The following is a 22,971-nucleotide window of genomic DNA, read 5'->3' as shown; positions in this document are numbered from 1 at the left end:
CCCTGATTGCCTCACCAAAAAAAAGAACAACCCCAAAAAACCAATTATCAAAATATATACTTTAAAAAAACCACCCAAATTCATGGGTACCAGGTTAAGAACTCTTGATCTAATCCATCCCACTCATTTTACTGGGGAGAAAATGGAAATTGTTGGGAACTGAAAGGTTGCCCATTAACTTGGAGGGTCCAGAGGAAACATCCCTAGACTATGGGAGACCTAATTTTGACTTCCAATTCTCACTCTCTATATTACCTCAAAACTATCACCCAAATCCTCTTACTGCCTCAGTCTTCTCATCTGAAAATGGGGATAACAACCCCTGTGGCAGACTACATGTTCCACCACTTGTCAAGAATAGAAAACTTATAGACCTGGGAAACTTGGGGAGAAAATAGAGACCCAAAATGATGGTTTTGTAGAATGGATTTTGAAACTCAGACAAAGAAGAGGAGGATGTATAGTGGATGAGGGATAGAAGGTGTGCCCCTTTGACAGACAGAGGTCAAGTCATCAGTTAGTTGACAAATGCTTATTAAGTGCTTACTATGTGCTGAGGCATTGTGCTGAGTCCTAGGTATACAAAAAAGGGCAAAAACAGGGCCTCCCCTCAAGGAGCTTACAATCTAATGAGGAGACACCGTGTCAATAGGTACACAGAAGAAGTAGCAGGGGAGAAGATGGAAGTCGGTGGGATATCTGGCCCTCATTTCAGTTCAATTCAACAATCATTTATTAATCCTTATGTGCCAGGCTCTGAGCTAAGTGCTTTGAAGATACAAAGACAAAATGAAGTAGTCCCTGCCAATGCTTAAGAAATATCCTTGTACTAGGGGAGACAAGATGTGTGTAGATAAATAAATCCCCAAATCTGGGATTTATGCATGAACAGTTTTGCGCTGGAATTTTCCTGCCATGCAGGAAGCCTGGGTTCAGCTCCTGGTCCACACCTTTTTATGGGAGGCAGTGCGACATAATAGAAGGAGCACTGATTTTGGAGTTAGGGGACCTGGATTCAAATCCTGCCTCTGACAGCTGTGAAGTTACAATGATCTCATTTTCCTCCTCTGTAAAATTAGAGATTTGGACCAGATAGCCTCTAAAGTCCCTCTGAGTTGCAGCTCTCTGGCCCTCTGGACTGAGGGGAGTCAGGAAAGGGCATCCCTTGGAAGGAGTGGGCAATCAAGGAGGTCTCCTAAGCCTGAGGTGACTTTAAAGGTCCATTAAGGGGTGCGTCTCCCCACTGGGGGTGGGAGAGAGTCCCCCTTGCTAACTCCCAGGCAGTAGATCAGTGGAGGGGGTTCCTGGGATGGGTAAGGGCAGCTTCACCAGTAGCTGCAACTATGTGGTTTTAATCAGGGAGCACCAAGGCGGAAGTTATTGTTTACATCCAAATTGGACTCAGATTTCTTGTTCCGGATGCTTTGCTCAGGGCTCATCAGGCCTCTGGAGAAGAGGTGTCCCTTGTCCCTTCCACTGGCCTTCAGGGGGACTGCAGATCATCTCTCTTTCCAGCCTGAATCAGGCCCCCATTCTCTGTCTCTTCCAGGGCTGGGGAGATCCAGGGAGCATTTAGGCCCCCTTTACAGGTCATTTATGGGGGTAAATAGGGTGTGATGGCAGGAGGCAAGGATTCAGAAAGAACTCAGGGAGATAGAAAACCCAGGCAACCTGATTCCCAGCCTTGGGTTCAGCCTGCTGGCTGTCACCCAGGTCCTTGCCCTAGGGGAAAGGAAATCACACCTCCAGGCAGACAATAGGGACCCAGACTCTTGGGACAGTCAGCAGCTGGGAAGGGGGTCAGCGTGGGACTAGGCAGCCATCCGAGGGGGTAGGACAGCACTTAGGGGGTGGAACTTCTCCACCCTACCTGCCTCTGGCCAATCAACAATCCCAACCTAAGAAAAAGGGGAAGACAGGCCAAAGAAAGGGAGAGGGGGAAGGGACAAAGAGAAAGGAGGCTAAAGAAAATTTCTGAGCAAAGTCAGGGTAAGGGAGAGGAGGGGAGTGTTGGGGCAGGGGGAGCTGAGTGCTGAGCCCCAGGGGCAGGTAAAGGAGTTGTTTCCTGTCAGAGGTTCCCCCTAGAAGGCTTTCACCTTTTATGGTAAAGGGATTGCTGTGGGACCGGCTGGGAAAGAGGGAGGAAAAGAAAAGAAGTAGGGGGGGAGGGGGAGTGGGGGAGGGAGAGAGGGAGGGAAGGAGGGGAGGAGGAGAGGGAGAGAGGGAGGGAGAGAGGGGAGGAGGAGAGGGAGGGAGGCTGGCAGGCTGGGGGCCGGGAGAAAGGAAGGGGCTGTGATGTCAGCGGGGAGGCTCACTTACCTCCCTGACCGGGGCAGAAGGCACTGAGGGGCTGCCAGAGAGGGCGTCCGGGACTGGCGGCTCCCGGAGCTCAGGTGAGCCGAACAATGGGGACTCCTCGGCGGTGGAGGAACAGTGGGGAGGTCCGGGCGGCTGCAGGGCCGCAGGTTCGAGCCCCAGCTCCCTCGGAATCGGGGGAGGGGGGAGGAAGGGGCCTGAGGGAGAACCCTCTGAAAGAGAGAGGGACAAAGCCGGGGGATCTGTTCCTAGTGGTGCCTGGGACGGGGGGAAGAACCGACCCAAGGAGGGACGTCGAGGAGGTAGGGGATAATGCTCGCCCCAGGGGCAGAAGGGGGGAGGTGAAAGGCAGCACCAGTGCCCTGATGACCTCAGCTGCCCGAGCATCAGCAGGCACCCTGCCCAGCTTCTTACCGATGGCAGAGGAATCGCCCCTGTCTCCGTGCAGAGACACCCCCCAGCCCAACCCAACAATAAGATTTCGAGCCAAAAGAGCCCTTCGAAGTCTTCTAAGCCAACGTTTTCACTTTACAGACCAGGAAACTGAGGCATCGAGGGTTTTAGTGACTTGCCCAGTGGGGATTTAAACCCAGGTCCTCTCATCAAGCACAAGCATCTGCTTCTAAATCCAGACCCTGGGACTCTGCCTGGTTCCAATCCTTACACTCACGGAGGGAGGGAGGGGGGAGGGGGAAGAGAAGTGCAGGGAAGGGGTAGGTGTGGGGGGGTGGTTCAAAAGCTTCTATGTCCCTTCAAAGGATAGCCTCCCGTCCCCCTTGTCCCCTGGACAAGGACTGGGTGCCGCCCATCCCTGGGACACCGCGTCCACCTCCCTGGTTGGGTGTGGAGAGAGTTTGTGGAAAAGCGGAAGAGGTCAGCTCTGTCCACAGCATAGGACCTTCAACCATGCCTGGGATCAGAATCAGCCCCCAAGGAGCTAGAGGACAGATGCCTTCCAAAGGGCTCCCAGACTTCTTTGTAGAGGATAGGATTTTAAACTGGAGCAATTGCAGACGTCATCGGGTACAACCCCTTCGTTTTACAGGTGGGGAAACTGAGACCCAGAAAAGGCATACTATTCGTAAGGGGCACAAAGCAACAGAGCTAGAACTCCCCAGAATTCAGGGCCTTTTCCCCTGCAGTAGTAAGGCAGGGGATCCCCTCTCCCTGCCCCTCACTCCATCATGTCTGTGCCCACCCTCCCCCTGAGGTTTAGGGCAAGAAGTGGAACAGGCAGTGAACATTGCCCAGCTGCTTGGGGCCTCCCATCCACCCCTCAGGCTCTGCTGAGTGGAAGGAGAGGCCAGGGAAAGGCTATTTTTGTGCCTCCTAATTATCACAGAAGATTAAACCCTAGCCCGTTCCCCCTGGGACAGGACCTGAGCAGCCCAAAGTACTGGCTATGTGCCCCTTCTGGAATACTCCCTTATCACCCAAGCTTTGCCACCCTCCCCAGCCCCCACTCCACCAACTTGGTGTGTGTGTGTATGTTTGATATCTTTTGTTTTTACATCACTTTCATTTCCAAATAGAATCATGCCTCCTTGTAGCAAAGAATAAAAAAAGGAGAAAAAAATGAATTTATCAAAACTTACCAAACCATCAACTGAGTCTGACAACACACAAAATGTCCTCACACGTAGTCTTTCACTTGTGTAAAGGAGCACCCTCATCCCTCCCAGGGATTAGATTAAAGCATTTATTCATCACTTACTAGGTACCAGGCCCTGTGCTGACTACTCCACACCTCTCCCCTTCTCAGACCTTCCTGCCTCTCATTTATAGAACCAATCAATCAATGAACGAGCATTTAAATGGCATTTTCCTTCATTGTAGTCTGCCATTATGCACATTTTACAGAGAAGTAGACTGGAGTCTGGGAGCTAAAGTGACTTAGCTGAGGTCTGGCAGCTGTTAATTGTGGAGGCAATAATGTTGTAGAAAGAGACCTGGATTTGATTACTTACCGTTAGTGGGAATCCAGGCAAGTCCCTTTGCTTCTCTGAGCCTCAGTTGTTCACATCTGGAAAATGGGAATAATTCCATACTTGGACTACATCCCTCACAAGGTACTTGTGAGAAAACACTTGGTAAAAGCCAGAACTTTTTAGCACAGTTGAAATGGGAGAGAGTGGCAGAATGTAAGATTTGAACCCTGGGCTTGTGACAGGCAGATGGGAACGGCAGGCTTCCCCCACTTGATTTCTCTAGACTAGCTCTCAGGCCCTGTGCAGTTCCTTTGCTCCTTGTTTATCCTGATGGGGATGAGTGCCTGACTTGGTTTATGCATGTATGTGTTTGTATTTGGGGGGGGGGAACCATGAAGGGAAACTAGGAAAAATAAGGAAGAGCAGGAATGGTGAAAGGGGGAGAGAGGAGGGAATAAGCATTTATATAAGTGCCTACTATGAGCCAGGCACTGTGCTAAGCGGTTTTACAAATGCTTCTTTTAAAAGGGGGTTTGGGGGGAGAACGGTAGTTCTGAGTTCCTTTTTTTTCCTAACTCCATGACCCAATTTGGGCTCAAACCAAAATGCTTTTTAACATACAGACTGCATCAAGCTACAGACTTTCAGGGGGAACTTGAAACCCCACTCCCATGCTGTTACGCATTGGAAAAGCCAGTGACCAGCATTGCCTCCCCACCCAAACCTGCTAGGTCCCCTGGGGGTTTTGCCTTCTTTGAGGGTGGGGGGACGCAATGCCTCCTGCTCCTGCTGACACCAGCTCCTCCTTCCCCCCTGGATGGAGCCCTGAGGCTGTGTGTCCCAGCCCTAATGGTCTCTCTCTTCCTTTCTCTGGGCAGGAAATGACTTTCCTTTTCTTTGTTCCTACTTTCTCCTTTTCCACCCCCAAACTGGATATCCGTTTAGTCTATCAGAGGAAGGGGTGGGGGGTGGGATGTGAAGTGTTCCAGGTCAAGGTGGGGTTTGTTCAGATCCCCAGCCATGGGGTAAGATACTGCCTGCTGGGGAGAGACTCTATTCCCCACAGAGGTCTGGCCCTTTAAGGGAGGGAGAGGATAGGGTCTGACCACACCACCACCACTCCCCTCCCACAGAATTCGGGGGATGACCATCGAGGGAGGTAGGGTTCTTCCCACCCCCCAGGACCCAAATGGGGTCAGGCCTCTAGCTCTGCAGAAGGGTCTCGAGCGGAATGGGCTTTGAAAATTCCAAACTCATTGTTCCCATGGGGACTGCCTTCTCCACCAGTAACCACAAGCAAGGCAGAGAAGGGGGAGGGCAGGAGAAGGGGGAGTGGGTTTGCACAGCTGTCAGCATCTGGGTTGCAGGACTGGATTCCTCTGCCCCAGGCTGCTGTTCAGTTTTTCTAAAGAAATCCGGTAAAAATGATTTTCCCAGAGAGGGTATGCATGTGCCTCTGTGTGTGCCTGCCTGCCTGTGTGTGTGTGTGTGTGTGTGTGTGTGTGTGTGTGTAGATGCCCATTAATGGATTTGGGTGGAGGAGGGTCACTCTAGACCTTGCTTGGGGGTGAAGGGGCCCAGAAGGAAGGCTTAAGGTAAGGCTGTTAAGGAGTTTATGTATTCACTAGAACTGGAAAAAGAACTCTCTTTTTCAGATAAGGAAATATAGGTTTAGAGAGGGTCACACAGCTAAGAGGTAGCAGATTCTGAGATTTGAACCCAGGTCTTCTGACTCTAAATCTGGTGCCCTTTCCAACATTTTAGGGCTGACTGGTTTGACCATCATCTCCTGAGGGGAGGAGCTCAGTTTTCAATGACTTTATAACAGTTCTCTTGGGCCTCTCCGCAGCTTTCCCAATGGGTACAATTACATAGAGCAATTTTCAGGCCTGGGGTATCTGAGAATTTGGGGTCTCTATGTCATCCAGTGAAAACACAGACTCTTAATTAAAACACCCCATCATTGAATGTCACCCTGCAGACACTTAGAATTCCAAGCTCAGATTCATAGGGTCATAGCCTCATAGATTTAGAGCAGGCCAAGACCTTGAGCTAAGTCCAACCCTCCTCCCATTTTTAGGAAACTGAGAACCAGAGAGCTGAAGTGATTTATTTGCCTAAGGTCACATAGGCAGTAGCTGGGATGCAAACCCTGGTGTACAAATCTTAGTTCTGATACTTACTATCTGAGTGAATTTGGGAAAATCATTGACAATCTGAGCCTCAGTTTCTTCATAGGACTGTCGTGAAGAAAGTACTATCCATACCTTAAAGCCAAATAGAAATGGAAGCCAAGAATGGAACTTCAGATGGAACAGCCTAGAAATTACGTTTTGGGCCTTTTCCCCAGGCCTATAGTCAAGGGGGTGCTGGTCAGTGTTTAACAACCGGCTGTTGATGGGGAGAAAGGTATGCAGGGTACACTTTTATGTGTCATTTGCGTTTTTAACACTTCCTCCATCACTTTCTTAAATCTAGACAATCAAAAACAATAAAATAAGTTCTGATTTGTGACATTTGCTGATTTCCCAGGCACAAAATGATCGTGTAGTAAATTGAATAATCCATAACCAACTGGATCCAGCATATCCCTGCTATTCTGAGAGTTTAGGTTTCCCTTCTGCCCCAAGTTCCCCATGGGTAGGGCTGCTCTTGAGACGTTCCACTGCGGCCAGACTGCTCCTTCCTGGACACACCATTCACTCTTTATCACAGCCACCCATCGGCTTGGGTCCCCATGCCACTGCAGCATAACACTGGCCCCAGGTGTAGACCCACGCCCAGGATGCTAGATAGGGCAGGTCCTTCTGAGGGATCCGCTGGCCAGTGTGGCCAGCCCAACCTCTTGTCACTCTGTGAAAGGGCTTACTTAGCACAGCGCGTGCTTACTAAATGCTTATTTTCTTTCTTTCTTCCTTCCTTCCATGGCAAGAATACTGGCCTTGAAGTCAAGAGACCTCAGTCAGATTCTGGGTTCAGGTGCTTGCTCGTTGTGTGGTGTGGGATGTGTGTGTGTACGTATGTGAGAGAGAGAGAGAGAGGGAGGGAGGGAGGAGAGGGGAGAGAGGAGAGGGTGGAGAGGGGACAGAGAGAGAGAAGGAGGAAGAGGGAGGGAGAGGGAAGAGAAGAGAGAGAGAAGGAGGAGAGGGGAGAGAGGAGAGGGTGGAGAGGGGACAGAGAGAGAGAGAAGGAGGAAGAGGGAGGGAGAGGGAAGAGAAGAGAGAGAAGGAGGAGAGGGGAGAGAGGAGAGGGTGGAGAGGGGACAGAGAGAGAGAGAAGGAGGAAGAGGAGGGAGGAGAGGAAGAGAAGAGAGAGAGAAGGAGGAGAGGGGAGAGAGGAGAGGGTGAGAGGGGACAGAGAGAGAGAGAAGGAGGAAGAGGGAGGGAGAGGGAAGAGAAGAGAGAGAGAAGGAGGAGAGGGGAGAGAGGAGAGGGTGGAGAGGGGACAGAGAGAGAGAGAAGGAGGAAGAGGGAGGGAGAGGGAAGAGAAGAGAGAGAGAAGGAGGAGAGGGGAGAGAGGAGAGGGTGGAGAGGGGACAGAGAGAGAGAGAAGGAGGAAGAGGGAGGGAGAGGGAAGAGAAGAGAGAGAGAAAGAGAGGTGAGAGAGAGAGAGGGAAGAGAGACAAAGACACACAGAAAGACAGAGAGAGGTAGAGAGAGAGGAGAGAGACAGAGAAAGACAGAGATAGAGAAGGAGGAAGAGGGAGGGAGAGAGAGAGAGGAGAAAGAGATGCACATTGTCTGCTTAACTTCTCTCTGACTCAGTTTCTTCAGCTGTAGGTTGGGATAGCAATAGCACTCCCTCAGCCGATTGTTGTAAGGATCAGACAAGGTGATATAAGGTGCTTTGCAGACCTTGAAGGGCTCTACATCAATACCAGTTATTATTATGGTTATTATACCAAGTGCACACATTGGGCCCCTACTAGGGTTAAGAGCCTAAGCAAGCCTGGGTGGGACCCCAGGATTCCTGGTCTGAGCTGCAGTTCCTTCCCCTGAACCCTCTCTATCAGGCCTCAATTCTCTGTCTCCCCACCTCTGGAGACCACATCCAAAGTAGAAGATTCTGGGGGACTGTGATCACTGTCTTCAAAGAGTTCAAGGATTGTTATATGGAAGAATATCATATGGAGATTAAACTAGATCAATAAACTTGAACAGGAGCAATGGTGGGGGGAGTTATAGTAAGAACAATGTCAGCTCCATGTAAAGAAAGAAAACCTAACACTTAGAGCTGAGCACACTTACTGGCTGTGTGACCTTGGGCAAGTCACTTCACCCTGTTTGCCTCAGTTTCCTCATCTGTAAAATGAGCTGGAGAAGGAAACGGGAAACCGCTCTGGTATCTCTGCCAAGAGAATCCCAAACAGGACAACAAAGAGTTGGACACAACTGAAAAATGACTTAAGGAAAAAGAGCTGAGCAAAAGTGAAAACATACTGCTTTAGGGAGTAGTGAGTCCTGTCACCAGAAGACTTTAAACCAGAGGTGGGGAACCTGCAACCTCAAGGCCTCACATGGCCTCTAGGTCCTCAAGTTTGACTGGATTAAAACTTCGCAGAACAAATCCCCTTGTAAAAGGATTTGTTTTGTAAAACCTGGACTCAGTGAAAAGGCCAAACCCGAGGACCTAAAAAGCCTAGGGCTGCCGGTTCCTCATTGCTGCTTTAAATAAAAGTTTGAAAACCGTAGAATCATAGATCTAAATCTGAAAGGGACATGGAAGACCACCCAGTGGCCCAAGGTCACACAGGTAGCATCAGAAGTGGAATTTGAATCCAGATCCTTTGACTTGTTTTAGGAGGAATTTTTGTTTAGGGGAACTAGGTAGTCTCCAAGCTCTTATCCACTCTGGTGTTCTGTGCTTCTTTTCGAAGACCTCTTATGATTCCTAGCCCTTGGGGTTCCTGGGACTGGGCCAATGGCTGTAAGTCCCTAGATACAGGTGATTCCCAGAACGTTCTCCTGCAACCAGAAAAATCCAATATCTGCGCATTCTCTCCCCTAGAATGTCTTCCTGAGCTCTGATTCCCATCTCCAATTACTCTTGGACCATTGGAATCTCCTCAGCAGAACATCACTGACCAGGGAGGGAGACCAGGAAAAGTCTGTAAGTCCAGGGTGGGGATCCTTAGGCAGGGCTGGGGTTAAGCAGACATCTGTTCTTGGGTGTGTGTGTTAAATTGTGCTGGGAGGCTGGGGAGGGGCCAGGACTCTTGCCTCCAGTCAGCAGAGCCCTTCCTTCTCCTCAGATCCTTGATGGAAGAGAGATCAATCATTAATATGGTGAGCAGGGAGTGGCTGCCCTTTGCTCCATCTGACCAGGCAGGTAGAATGGGCAGGGAGCAGGGTTTAGGTGTCCCATTCCCACATCCTGGTGTCAATCCCCCCTTCCCCGGCCCTGGCCTCCTCGTAACCTCAGTTGGTCAATTTATCAAATGGAGCTCCTGGCCCCTGTTTCATTCTTTAGAAAGACAAAGGGAAGAAGGTAAGAACAGAGAAATTTTGTGTCCCTTACGAGGGGAATGAGTAAATCAAAGGAAATAATAATTTTATGCTTATGTATTTCTTCCCTGCCCCATGCCATTGAAGGCAACTGTAATCTGATAATAGAATCTTTTTTTCCTTAAGGCAATCGGGTTAAGTGACTGGCCCAGGGTCACTAGCAAATGTCTGAGATCGGATTTGAACTCAGGTCCTTCTGACTCCAGGACTGGTGTTCTATCCACTGCACCACCCAGCCGCCCCAATAATAGAGTCTTAGGGGTTCAGAGCAATGAAGAAGACCTGACTTCAGAACCTGCCTCTGACCTTTACTTAGCTGTCTGACCCTGGGGAAGTAATCTAACTTCTGCTTGTCTTGGTCAACTCCCTAAAACGTATCTATAAAGTAAGAAATGATTCACAATCTGCATTAGGAAGTTCCCACCCTGGGACCATTTTTTTTTAACAATGACAAACTGAGTACCTCCCCCAACCACACTATACTTCCTTTCTTTATGATGACAATTGATTTAGCGCTGGAAAGAATCTCAGAATATAGAGTATTAGCCCTGAGAGGAGTCTGAAAACATTGAAAATCAGAATTAGAAGGAACTTATGATGTAGACCAGAGGAGGGTAACGTGCTGCCTCGAGGCCACATGTGGCCCTCTAGGTCCTCAAGTGCGACGTTTTGGACCACATGTGGCCTCGAGGCAACAGCTTCCCCTCCCCTGATATAAATTGTTGTACCTTGGAAGGATCTTAGAAAACAGAATGTCAGAGCTAGAAGGGATTTTAGACATCTTCTAGTCTAGAGTTCAAGGGGTCTGTGAACTTAGATGGAAAAAAAAATTTACATCTTTATTTTCACTAACTTCTAACTGAAATTTAACATGTCTTTCAATTATGAACTAAAAAAAACCTATTCTGGGGATAATAATAGCTAGCACTTATATAAAGCTTTAAGAATTGGTAAGCACTTTATAATTATTATCTCATGTGAACTTCACATCAACCTTGCTATTATTATCCCCACTTTACAGATGGAGGAACCAAGGCAGATAGAGGTTAAGTGACTTGCCCAGGGTCACACAGCTAGTAAATACCTGAGGCTGGATTCCAAATTGGGTCTTCCTGACCCGAGGATAAGCTCTTTATCTACAAAGCACTGAGCAGCCAGACTGCCAAAAAAAAATTCAACCCACTCATTTTACTGATGAGGAAAATGAGACCCAGGAGGGGAAACTAAGGTCGTTTGTCCTTGTTCAGTTATTTCAGTCATCTCTGATTCTTTGTGACCATTTAGGGTTTTCTCGGCAGAGATACTAAAGTGGTTTGCTATTTCCTTCTCCAGCTCATTTTACAGATAAGGAAACTGAGGCAAACAGGGTTACGTGACTTGCCCAGGATCACACAGCTTGTAAGTGTCTGAGGCTGGATTTGAACTCTGGAAGAGGAGTCTTCCTGATTCTGGGCTCTGCACTCTATCCACTAGGGTGCCCTCTAGCTGCCCCAACTGAGGTCATAGATCTAGTAAATCTCTAGACCTGGGGTTTGAACCCAGGTTTTCTGACTCTAAATTCAGTGTTTGTTTATTTGTTTGTTTTTTAACTACCCTATATCTCCCTCAAGTGTTTTGAGGGAGGAACTGTGCTGATTAGCCCCAGCATCAAGCACAGTATTATGCACACAGTAGGGTATTTCACTATTTATTGTATTGAAGTGCCCGGCTACATTTAGCTTTGACCTTCTGCAGTTTACCCAGTGCTTGCAAGTCACAGCAACCCTGTAAGACAGGCAGTGCCGGTAGTATTATCCCCATTTTACAGATGAGAAAACCAATGCTCTGTCAGGCGAAGCGATTTGCCCAGGATTGCACAGCTGCGCATCAGAGACGGCAGTTTCGGAGGAGCGATGCTTCTGTCTTCCTCGAGGGAGGAGCCCTCAAATCCATCAGAGCTTGCATGTGTCTGAATCTGCACATGTGTGTGCTGGCATGTTGGAACTTGTGCATGTAGTCCTGCCGCTTGGGCTCTCCTGGAGCAAGACTGCTACCAGCCTGAGAGCAGGAGAATTGAAATCAACTCACCAAATATTTACCAAGCCAGATTAGGTGCTAAGTTACAGAGAAGGGACTGACACGCATTGGGAGAAGGAGCTTCCTCACCGGGGAGGAAATCACAGGGCTAGCCCCTAGCTTCATCACTCTCCTAAATACAAAGCACTGTGCTTCGTGCTGCCAGGGAGGAGGGGAGGTTGTTGTTGTTTTCAAAGGGAAAAAAAACCCCCCGACAAAGCTCCTGCCCTCAGAAGCAGCTTATGGTCTAATGAGTTAGAACTCAAGTGTGTTAGAAAGTGGAATGTGAGAAGGGAAATGATCAGGGAAGACTTCCTGGAGAAGGCAGCATCTCAAGGTTTGGGCCTTGAGAGAAAGGAAGGAATTCAACAGATGGGAAAAAGGAGGAAGATGGAAGAGAAAAGGACAAGAATAGGGGGTAGAAAATGTTAGTGTTTGTCTGGAACATAGAATATGTGAGGGCTTGTACTATGAGATAAGGGAGGGCAGGTAGATGGGAGCCAGGTTGTGGAAGGAAGGGAGGAAGGAAGGAAGGAAGGAAGAAGGAAGAAGGGAAGAAGAAAGGAAAGAGGGAGGGAAGAAAGAAGGGGAGTAAGGAAAGAAGGAAAAAAGGAAAGAAGGGAGGGAGGAAAGAAGGGAGGGAGAAAGGAAGAAAGGGGGCAGGGAGAGAAAGAAGCTTAATATTAATTAATTAATTGATTGATATTGCGCATCTGCTCTGTGCCAGGCACTATGCTAAGTACTTTCCAAATAATCTCTTATTTGATCCTCACAAACCACCCTGATCATTTCAGGTAGCTGCTTGAACAGCAGGACCAGTAGTTTATTTTTTAGGCCCTTGGGAAGAGGGAGCCATGGAAGGTTTCTGAGCAGAGGAGTCCTGATCACACAGGGGTGTTAGGCAGATCTGGGCAGTGGGAAGGGGTGAGAGCTGGGAGAGGCTTGTTTCCCCAGCCCCAGGCCATTAACTCTTCTCTTTGCTCAGGAGGGAGATGATGGCTGCGAAGTCGGGAAAGAGGATGGCCTCCTCCATCTTCATCACCCTGACTCCCCCTCGCCGGGACACAGCCGTGGTGGATGAGGTGAGGCAGGTGGCCAGTTCCAGTCGGGCCAGTTGGGCCCGGGAGCCTGTCTCGGCCAAGAAGCCCAGCAGCGACTTTCTGGTGAGCAGACAGGACCCACGGATCCCCAGCGTTCCGGTGGCACCTCCCCCACCGGTCCTTCTACCTAATGGAGGTAAGACAAAACATGGGGCAGGGAAACTGGGGCAAACAAGTGGGCAGATGTGGCAGAGAGGGAGCGTGGACTGAGAGCAAGGTGCTGTAGGAAGGAGGGAATAAGCATTTACACGACACCTACTATGTGCTAAGCACTTCTTCAAATAGCTTGTTGGATTCTCACAGCAACCCTGCTATCCCCATTTTACAGATGAGGAGACTGAGGTAGGCAGAGGTGAAGTGACTTGCCCAGTGTCACACAGCTAGTAAGTGTCTGAGCTTCCTAACTCCAGGCCCAGTGCCCTGCACACTATGGCACCACCTAGCTCCGTGTGGAATCTTAAAGTTGGATTAAAGAAATTCACTTCACGAGACAAGATGGGGGAGACATGGGCACAGGACTGTTCTAGCTAATCTTTAACAACTGACTCTCCTCCCAAAAATGTATGCAGGACCCACTCTTAAATTTAACCTACATTATTAATATTTTCTCCATTACTTTCCTAAGTCTAGGCAATCAGCAAAACAAATTAAACCTGACTTGTAGCATTTTCAGATTTCTGAGATTGAAGTGCTCACAATGAAAATTTAACAATTGGGTAAGCTAGGTGGCATAGTGGATAGAACACCGGCCCTGGAGTCAGAAAGACCTGAGTTCAAATCCAGCCTCCGACATTTACCAGCTCTGTGACCCTGGGAGAGTCATTTAATCTTACTGCCTCCAAAACAAAAGGAAGAAAATTTAACAACCAGCTCTCCCAGGCTGGTTCAGCTGGCTCCAACATACCCTTCCATGGACAATAGTTTTCTGAAGAAATCTGGGGAGTATTGTGAGGGGAAACTCAAAAGTTGTCAGCAAAAAACCCTAAAGTGATTTTGGGGGCAATAAGAGAGGCTAAGCTCTGGGAAATAAAGAAGAGACAGCCCTACTGTCCTGTGCCCGAGTCAGGTCACATCTTTGTGTGTGTGGCCAGTACTGGGCACCAGGGTTTAGGAAAAACATTGCTAAGCTGGGGAGGGTCCACAGGAGGCCACCAGGAGGGTGAAGGATCTTTCCATGATATATTGAAGGTGGGTTGAAGGAATCGGGGTGTTTAGCCTGGAGAAGAGGCCAGGAGAGCTGGGTTCAAGTGCCTGAGGGCTGTTTGTGTAAATGAGTGACTGAGTGTATTCTGTCTGGGTCCAGAGATCTGCTGAGAGCAGTGTGTAGAAATCACAAGAAGGCAGATTTAGGCGTGTTGTCAGGAAAAGCCTCCTAAAACGAAAGGTGTCTGAAGGTGGAGAGGCACACGGCCCCAAGCAGACCTGTTGGGTGATGGCCACGGGCTGGAGATGTGTTCCAGGACGGGGCCTCCATGGGTACCCACCAACCCTCCAATTCCATCATTCTGTGTTTCCTGGGTGCTCCCACCCTCCCAGGGCGATGGGGAGATGTCTGTCAGGTGCCTTCTCCCTCTCTGTTCTGGAAGAGGCTAAGTTGAAGTGAGGGGTGGGAGGGAAGGCGAGTTGATTTGGGAGAACCAGGGAGAAGTAGCCTGGGATGGAGGGGAAACGCAGTCTGATGGGAACATGGGACAGCAGCTGGGAGCATGACTCAGAGAGCTATTTGGCCAGGACTTTCTGGAGACAGCAGCTGAGCCCTGGCTTTCCTCAGGATGCCTAGGCCTCCTCTCCCTCCCCAGAGGGGTCTCTGGGCCCAGCCTGAGCAGCTGCCCAAACCCACAGACACCAGAGCAGAAAATGCTGGTGACTGCAGCCAGGGGCTGCAGCTGGGGGCGAGGAGGCTTGGGGGACAGATTGTGCTGTCCTCAGGATCCCAGCTGGGAGGGATCCTTGGGGAATGTGCTGAAGTGTGTGTGTGTGTGTGTGTGTGTGTGTGTGTGTGTGTGTGTGTGTGTGTGTGTGTGTGTGTACTAGGCAGGCACATGACCAGACCGCCCCCAGCCCCCAGCTGTCCCAAGCAGAAGGCCTCCCGGCTTGTCTCCGGCTCCCCACCCCACCCCCGCACAGTCCTCACCCCTGGGGAATCCAGAGAGAGCCTTCTCTCAATCACAGCCCCAGCCCAGACAGGCTTTGAGTTGCTATCTTGTCTCACAACAACCTTATGAAATCTTAATGAAAGGATTTTTTTTTTCTGGTGAGGCAATCGAGGTTAAGTGACTTGCCCAGGGTCACACAGATAGTATCAAGTATCTGAGGCTGAATTTGAACTCAGGTCCTCCTGACTCCAAGGGCAAGTGCTCTATCCACTATGCCACCTAGCTGCCCCTGGAGTGAAATTTTTTTATCCCCATTTTATAGATGAGGCAGCTGAGGCTTAGAACATAAAGGACGTGACAGTAGTCACAATAGCTAGTGAGGATGTCACACACAGGATTTGAACCTGGGTTTCCCAATTCCAAATCGAGTTCTCTTTCTCTACAATACATTCATTTAGCCATTTGGTCCGTGAAACTATTTTCAGTCAGTCATTTTTCAATCATGTCTGACTCTCATGACCTCATTTAGGGTTTTCTTGGCAGAGATACTGGAATGATTTGCCATTTCCTTCTCCAGCTCATTTGACAGATGAGGAAACTGAGGCAAACAGGGTGAAGTGACTTGCCCAGGGTCACACAGCTAGTAAGTGTCTGAGGCCAGATTTGAACTCACCAAGCTGAGTCTTCCAGACTCCATGCCTAGCACTCTGCGCACTGTGGCGCCCCCTAGCCGCCTAGGACTGAGGACCAGGACTTTTGACTGAGTCCAAGTTTTACAGAGCAAATCCTTTTATGAAGGGGATTTGTTCTGTGAAGTTTGGATTCAGTCAAAGGGCCTCACTTGAGGCCCTAGGGCCACACGTGGCCTCGAGGCTGCAGGTTCTCTAACCTTGGACTGGGTAATCTCCTATAGCTCTAAACCCAGTGATACCAGGCAGTCCCCACGACGGTGAAAAGATCTATAGCTGTCAAGCTGGAGAAGACCTGGGTTTAAAACCCACCTCTAATGCTTACTACTTATGTGACCTTGGGGGACAACTAGGTGGTGCAGTGGATAGAGCATCGGCCCTGGAGTCAGGAGGACAAATCCAGCCTCATACACTTGACACTTACTAGCTGTGTGACTCTGGGCAAGTCACTTAACCCGATTACCTAGCCAAAAAGCAAAAAAAAAAAAAAAAGAAAAAGTACCCCATTACCTAGCCAAAAAGTAAAAAAAAAAAAAGAAAAAGAAAAAGTGGCCTTGGGTAAATCCCTCACCTCCCCGGGCCTCAGTTTCCTCATCTGTAAAATGAGAGGGGTGGCCCAAATGGCCCCAGAAATCCCCTCCAAGTCTAGATCTGTGATCCTATAAACTGGCTGGGATCTCTTAGGGGAGAGGATTTAGGGGAGGGGTTGGGCCTATAGTGCTGAGGCACAAAAGCAAAGGTAGACCTCAGCAGCAGTCCTGGCCCCCATCCCCCCCTGCAGGGTGATGCCCAAGGCCCAAGCCCCTGGGGGCAGCCTGACCCTGCTTTGGGACTGGCACTAGCCCAAGCCCCAGCAGGCGGCCGGGGTGGCTACCTCCCTGCCAGCTCTTTCGCCGGGCTGTGATTTCCCATCCCTCCCATCTGTCTGGCTCAGGAGGTAAGACTAGTGATGCATTCACCCTCCACCATTTGTTCCCACAGCAATTATCCACCATTGTTGTGGCAACCTGGCAGATGCTGGGCGTGGGCTTGGGAGGAAGGCTCCCTGGTGTTAATTACACCTGGGGTAATTGTTAGGAAACAGAAGGAGGAGGGGCAGAATGGCTGGGTGACCACTAACTTAATCCTGCTCATCATTCTCCATCCCCCCTATCCCCGAAGCCTCCGAGAGCCCAGAGAGGCACAGCATTGACCGACAGGCAGGATTTCTGGGGCCTCTGCTCCCTGCTCCAGCCCTCGGCCAGCCTCGGCCCTTTTCTCTTCTGGGTCATCTTGGGCAAGTCCTGCCAACTCAGTTCTCTCTGCTCCTGAGTTTCCTCTTCAGTAAAATGATCTCTGCAGGCCCTCCCAGCTCTGACATCCAAGGTTCTAAAGGCCTTCCCAGCTCTGCCATTCTGTGTTCTGAGGCCCCTCCCAGCTCTGCCATTCTGTGTTCTAAGGGCCCTCCCAGCTCTGACATCCAGGGTTCTAAGGGCCTTCCCAGCTCTGACATTCTGTGTTCTAAGGGTCTTCCCAGCTCTGACATTCTGTATGCTGAGCTCCCTTCCAGTTATGACATCCTATGTTCTGATACCTTTTCTAGTTCTGACATTCTATGTTCTAAGGTGGCATTATCTCCTCAGATTAGCTATTCAGAGAGAAGAACCCTGAGAAGATTGGATTTGGAGGTTTGATTTGATGGGGAGGAGAAAGAGGTCTGAGGGTCAATGCTGCCAGTGCCAGGAAAGGCCTTAGTGGCATGAGGTGCCTACTGGGGGTAGGGGTATCCAAGACAATGTACACCTTCTTCCTCATTTCACTGGGAGTCGGCCTGTCCCATGAGGGTCTGGTCTCCATCTCGCTCTTCCTTCCACTTGTAGGTTCATCGCTCCCTCCTCCAGCCCCAGATGCTGAGGACAGCTTTCCTGATCTGGATCTCCTCCCTCCTCCACTGCCCCCTCCAGCCTTCCTGCTCCCACCAGATGAGGAGGGCCTCACCCAGGGAGGGGATTCACTCTCAGAAGACCTACAGCAGCTGCATGTGGTCCCTCCACCTCCCCCCCCACAGGTACCAAAGCCCTAGGAAACATAGAAGCCTCCCCTCCTCCTCCACAGCTGTGCTAGATGGGCAACAAAGACAGAGGCTGAGAAGGAAAAGGGGGATCCTTGGCCTTGGAGGCTGTGGGACCTACTCCTTAACTTCCATAGAGCTCCCAAAGCCTTACAACTGGGAGATGTACTGTGCTTACAAAGGCCCCAGAGAAGGGGAGCCCATGCCCTTCTCCAACATCCTTTCCAATATCTAATAACAATAATAACAGTAATAGTGATAAGAGTAGCAATAGTAATCATAATGGTGCTGATGAATCGCTCCCATCCCCTGCTTATCGAGCAGTTTATGTCCTTACCTCATTTCATACTCACAAGGTCGCAGGGAAGTTTGTAGTGGAACTAATATTTTTATCCCCATTTAATAGATGAAGAAACTGAGGCCAAGAGATATGAAATTACTTGCCCAAAGTCACATAGCTTGTAAATGTAACCTGGGGCTCAAACCCACTCTTGACTCTTTGGTTCAGGCCTCTTTCCACTATCCTCACTATTTGAAAGACTTTCCTCGTGTCCACCCAGAACCTCCTATGCTAAAAGAAGAGCTCTGTGTTTCTTAATCTGCAAGTGGGGCAGTTGGAATAAATGATCTCTGAAGTGCCTCCAAGCTCTGACATCCTATGTTCTAAGGACCCTCCCAGCTCTGACATTCTCTATTCAAAGGCCTCCCAGCTCTGATATTTTACATTCTATGTAATCTCTTTGGTCATAGACTCCTTAGGCAGTCTGGTGAAACCTATGGACTCTTTTCAGAATAATATTTTAGTTGTTTGTTTTAAATTCATAATTGAAGGAAATAATAAATTTCACTAAAAAAAGAAAAAGATGGGTTTTTTCCCCATCCCAATTCATAGAACTCTTTGGGGTCTGTAGACCCCAGGCTTAGAACTCCTATTCTAAGGTCTCTCCCAGCCCAGAGACCTCTTCCAGCTCTCTTCAAGTATTTGAAAAGGGATGAACCTTGTTCTTGGCCCTAGAGAGCTCAACTGAGAGCTGTGGGAAGATGAAGCTGGGAGGGGAAACTGAGGCTTGGTGACTTAGAGCTGCCCCAGAGTGGAATTAGCTGCTTCCATGGGGAATGGGATTCCCCTCACTGAACGTCTACAGGCCAAGATCAGATGACCTCTTGTCTGCTCTATTGGACTAGCCTCCAGTTGTGAAATCCTGTGACTTGAACATTTGATGTCCTCAGTGCCTTCCAGCTCTGATACTGCATGTTCTGTGATGCTACAAAATCCATTTCTCTGGCTTTTGTCCTCAGTGGACAGAAGAACCAACTGGTTTCCCAGCCATCCCATGATAACCGGACACTAGCTTGTGTGTGGGCCAGTAGGGGTAGGAGGGAAGGGCTGGAGAACGGAGGGGTGAGAAGTGCCCACTTGTCTACTGAGGCAGGCTCAGGCCAAAAGCCAAAGGGCTTGGGGGAAAGCCAGGTCTTGAGCAATTTCTTGAGAGCTAGGAATAATCAGCTGTGGTGTTATGGGAAGAGCCTGGGACTGAGAGGAGTGAGACCCGAGTTCTAGTCCTAATTCTGCCACTAATTTGTCCTATGACCTTGAGGAAGTTGCTTCCCCCTATTCCAGGGCCTCTGTTTCCCCATCCATAAAATGGGCACGTGGCCAGGGTGAGAGACCCATTGTGATGAACGCGCTTTGTCACTGAAGAGATGCGAAGGTCATTAAGGCAGGTCACAGGGCCCTTCCAGGGATCAGAGCTAATGGTGTGTCTCTGCCCTTGCTGGGAACCATCAGCATTGGTGTTTTCCTTTTTGTCTCCATTACAGGCCCTACCTGAGCCCCGCCAGCTCAAGCCTCGGCCCAATCACCTCAAGGGAGTACAGGAAGAGTTACTGCCACCCCCTGAAGAGCCAGACCGAGTCCCAGGGAGGGAGGAGTCCACAGGTATTCCCATGGGTAGTGGGCAGGGGTGAGAACCTTCCCAGGCAGTCAGGTTCGGGGAGCTTGCCTGCTCTGTTCTGGGACAGCTGGAGGTATTGGGAACAAGGAGGAGAGGGGGTGCTTGTCACTCTCCATGCAGGCAAAGCCTGAAAAGCACTTCTGCTTCCTACACTGAGGATGACAGAGTCCACAGCTGTCTTTTCTGCGGAGAAGACTCATGACCTTGGGCGAGTCCCTTCCCATCTGGGCTTCAGTATTCCCTCTCGAAAAATGAAAGCATTGGACTAGGTGATTCCTAAGGTCCTTTCTAGCCCTGATATTCTGTGTTCTATCTAAGATCTGATATTCCATGTTCTGAGGCACTCCTTAGTTCTGACATCCTGTGTTTTCAGGGCTCTTCCAGCTCTGACATTCTGGGTTCTAAGGTTTCTCTTGGGTCTGATATTCCATGTTCTAAGGAACCTCCTAGCCCTGGCATTCGCTGTTTTCAGGGCCCTCCCAACTCTGACATCCTCTGTTCTAAGGGCCCTCCCAGCCCTGACATCCTGTGTTCTAAGGGCCCTCCCAGCCCTGACATCCTGTGTTCTAAGGGCCCTCCCAGGCCTGACATCCTGTGTTCTAAGGGCCCTCCCAGCCCTGACATCCTCTGTTCTAAGGGCCCTCCCAGCTCTGACATCCTCTGTTCTAAGGGCCCTCCCAGCCCTGACATTCTCTGTTCTAAGGGCCCCTCCAGCTTAATAATTCCTCTGCATTGTCTCTTTTTCCAGTAACTCAAACCTGACAAAGTATGACACACTCCCCTAAGAAAACTGCAGCAAAGCCGCCTGCAGCCAAGAAGGCCTTGAGCCTTCAGATAGGTTCACAAGACCTCGAGCCAGATGAGATCTTAGTCATCGTCTAATCCAACGACTTCATTTTATAATGGAGAGAACTGAAGCCCAGACAGGAGACTTGCCCAGGATCCCAGAGGGTGGTTAGTAACAGAGCCAGGAGCAGAAGCCATATCTCCTGTCTACTAGATCACACAGAGTCCTCTCTGTCTGTCCACGTCAGTGGTTCTCTCTTAATGGTTATGTATTCTTCATACCCACAAAGCACCACTACAAAGTGAATTGTTATTAGCAGAGAGCATTCTTCTTTTGCTTTACCCACAACAGTGCCAGGTTCGTCGCATCTTCTTTAATTAAGGTACTCTGGTGAGTTGGGAAAGGTTTTGTATTCGCTCAGGATGGGCTCCTGACCCTCCCTCTGTCCCATCCCACAGACATCTGTGCCTTTTGCCACAAAGTAGTGTCCCCCCGAGAGCTGGCCGTAGAGGCCATGAAGAGACAGTACCATGCCCAGTGTTTCACGTGCCGGGCCTGCCACCGACAATTGGCAGGCCAGCGCTTCTACCAGAAGGATGGCCGGCCCCTCTGTGAGTCCTGTTATCAAGTAAGTATCCCCTGGGCGACCCTTGGGGAGGGCTGCTGCAGAAAGGAGGAAGGAGAAAAAAGGCAGAGGACTCATGAGATCATCAATTTAAAACTGGGAGGGATCTTCAAGGCCACTCTAAGAATCCCACCCCTCATTTTACAGATGAGGAAACTGAGGCCCAGAGAAGTTAAGTAGCAGAGGCCAGTCCGACTCAGGTCCTCTGGCTTTGAATCCAACCTTCTTGCCCTCGCACCATGACAGGCTGGAGGATGGGGAAGGGGAGTTTCATGAGGAGAGAGGGGTGGAGCTACAACTCCAGAGGAGCTCAAGGTGGGAGAGCCAGGAAGGCCCTGGAGCAGCCCTGAGAGGAGACCCCATTTAGAAGGAATTTCAGTCTATGTTGGCCCAAAGTGTGTTCCCTGCACCTGGAGGCCTTCCAGAAGAAGCTGCAGGACCACTTGTCCGAGACGTTGTAGACAAAGATTCCTGCTGCACACTCAGGGTTTGATTGCATGGCTGCTCATGTAGCATCCCAAATGGCAAAGCTCTGATACTTTAGGAAAGCAGAAAGGCCAAAATCAAGTAAGTAAATGGAAGGGAGGAAGGAAGGAAGGAAGAAGGAAGAAAGAAAGAAAGAAAGAAAGAAAGAAAGAAAGAAAGAAAGAAAGAAAGAAAGAAAGAAAGAAAGAAAGAAAGAAAGAAAGAAAGAAAGAAAGAAAGAAAAGGAAGGAAAGAAGGAAAAGGGAAAAGGAAAGGGAAGGGAAGGAGAGAAGAAAGGAAGGAGAGAAGGAAGGAAGGAAGGAAGGAGGAAATGAAGGGAAGGGAGGAAGAGGGAGGAAGAAAGAAAGAGGGAGGGAGAAAGAGAGAAGGAAGAAAGGAAGGCAGGAAGGGAAGGGAGGAAGAGAGGGAGGATAAAAGAGAGAAGAAAAGAAAGAGAGAGGGAAAGAAAGAAAGAGAAAGGAGAGAGAGAGATTGGGATATTTGGGTTCTTTGCCTTCACTAAAACCTCCAGAGAAGATTCAGTCCTTTCCCTTGGCCTCTTCCACCATACTTTGGTGGATGCCATATTGGATTTGTAGTCAGAAAGACCTGAGTTCAAATCTGTCCTCAGCCCCTTACTAGCTATGTAACCATGGGCAAATGACTTAACCTCTTTCAGCCTCAGTTTCCCCCTCTATAAGATGGGTTTAATAATAGCACCACCTCCTTTGCAGGGTTGTCATGAGGATCAAATGATTTGACATTTGTGAAGTGCTTTGTAAGGCCTGGGTGTGGTTTGTTACGGCTTGACGAGAAGAATGGAAAGAGAGGGGAAGAAGCATACACTTGGGGGAGAGGGAAGGAAAAGAAAGATTAGGGAAAATGATCTCATAATTATGGTGCACTGGTAGATACCTACACATACAAAGAGGAAGGAGTGGGAGGAGCAGCCCACATAGCCTTCCTCTCAGCTTAACTGGTTACAGGAAGAACACACACACACACAAATATACACACACACACACATACACATACATATACATAAACACACTCATATACACATGCACACACATACACATACACACTCACACACAGTCACACACACACACACATATATACACACTCACATACACACACATATACACACAAACACACAATCACACATACACATATACACACACATTCACACACATACACACACACCACACACACAGGGCTGGGTAATACATTTCATTCAGAAACATTTCATTCCACAGAAAAATAAGAGGGAACGGGAAAAGGTGGGGAGGGAAATCAGAGGGAGGGCAGAGTAAGGGAGGGATTAGTCCTAGGCAAAACAAATTAAGAATGTACAAAATATATTTATAGCTCTTTTGAGGAAGCAAAGAATGGGAATTTAAG

General features: G+C 49.3%; 1 protein-coding gene across 1 annotated transcript in view; it reads left to right on the top strand.

The window, feature by feature from the left end:
* The first annotated feature begins 2,271 nt into the window (after positions 1-2,271).
* The window catches only part of FBLIM1 (filamin binding LIM protein 1), a 35,038-nt gene continuing 14,338 nt past the window's right edge, over positions 2,272-22,971 (top strand). The window contains 6 exon segments of the mRNA XM_020973192.2: positions 2,272-2,393; positions 9,252-9,353; positions 12,789-13,039; positions 17,548-17,735; positions 19,560-19,677; positions 20,939-21,108. Of these exon segments, the coding sequence (XP_020828851.1) occupies positions 12,796-13,039; positions 17,548-17,735; positions 19,560-19,677; positions 20,939-21,108 (720 nt within the window). The 5' untranslated portion in view covers positions 2,272-2,393; positions 9,252-9,353; positions 12,789-12,795.

Source organism: Phascolarctos cinereus, unplaced genomic scaffold, assembly GCF_003287225.1.
Source record: "Phascolarctos cinereus isolate Bilbo 61053 unplaced genomic scaffold, phaCin_HiC Scaffold_726;HRSCAF=1367, whole genome shotgun sequence".
Taxonomy (NCBI): Eukaryota; Metazoa; Chordata; class Mammalia; order Diprotodontia; family Phascolarctidae; genus Phascolarctos; species Phascolarctos cinereus.
The sequence above is the reverse complement of the archived record's forward strand: the minus strand, read 5'-3'. Positions and strand labels throughout refer to the sequence as shown.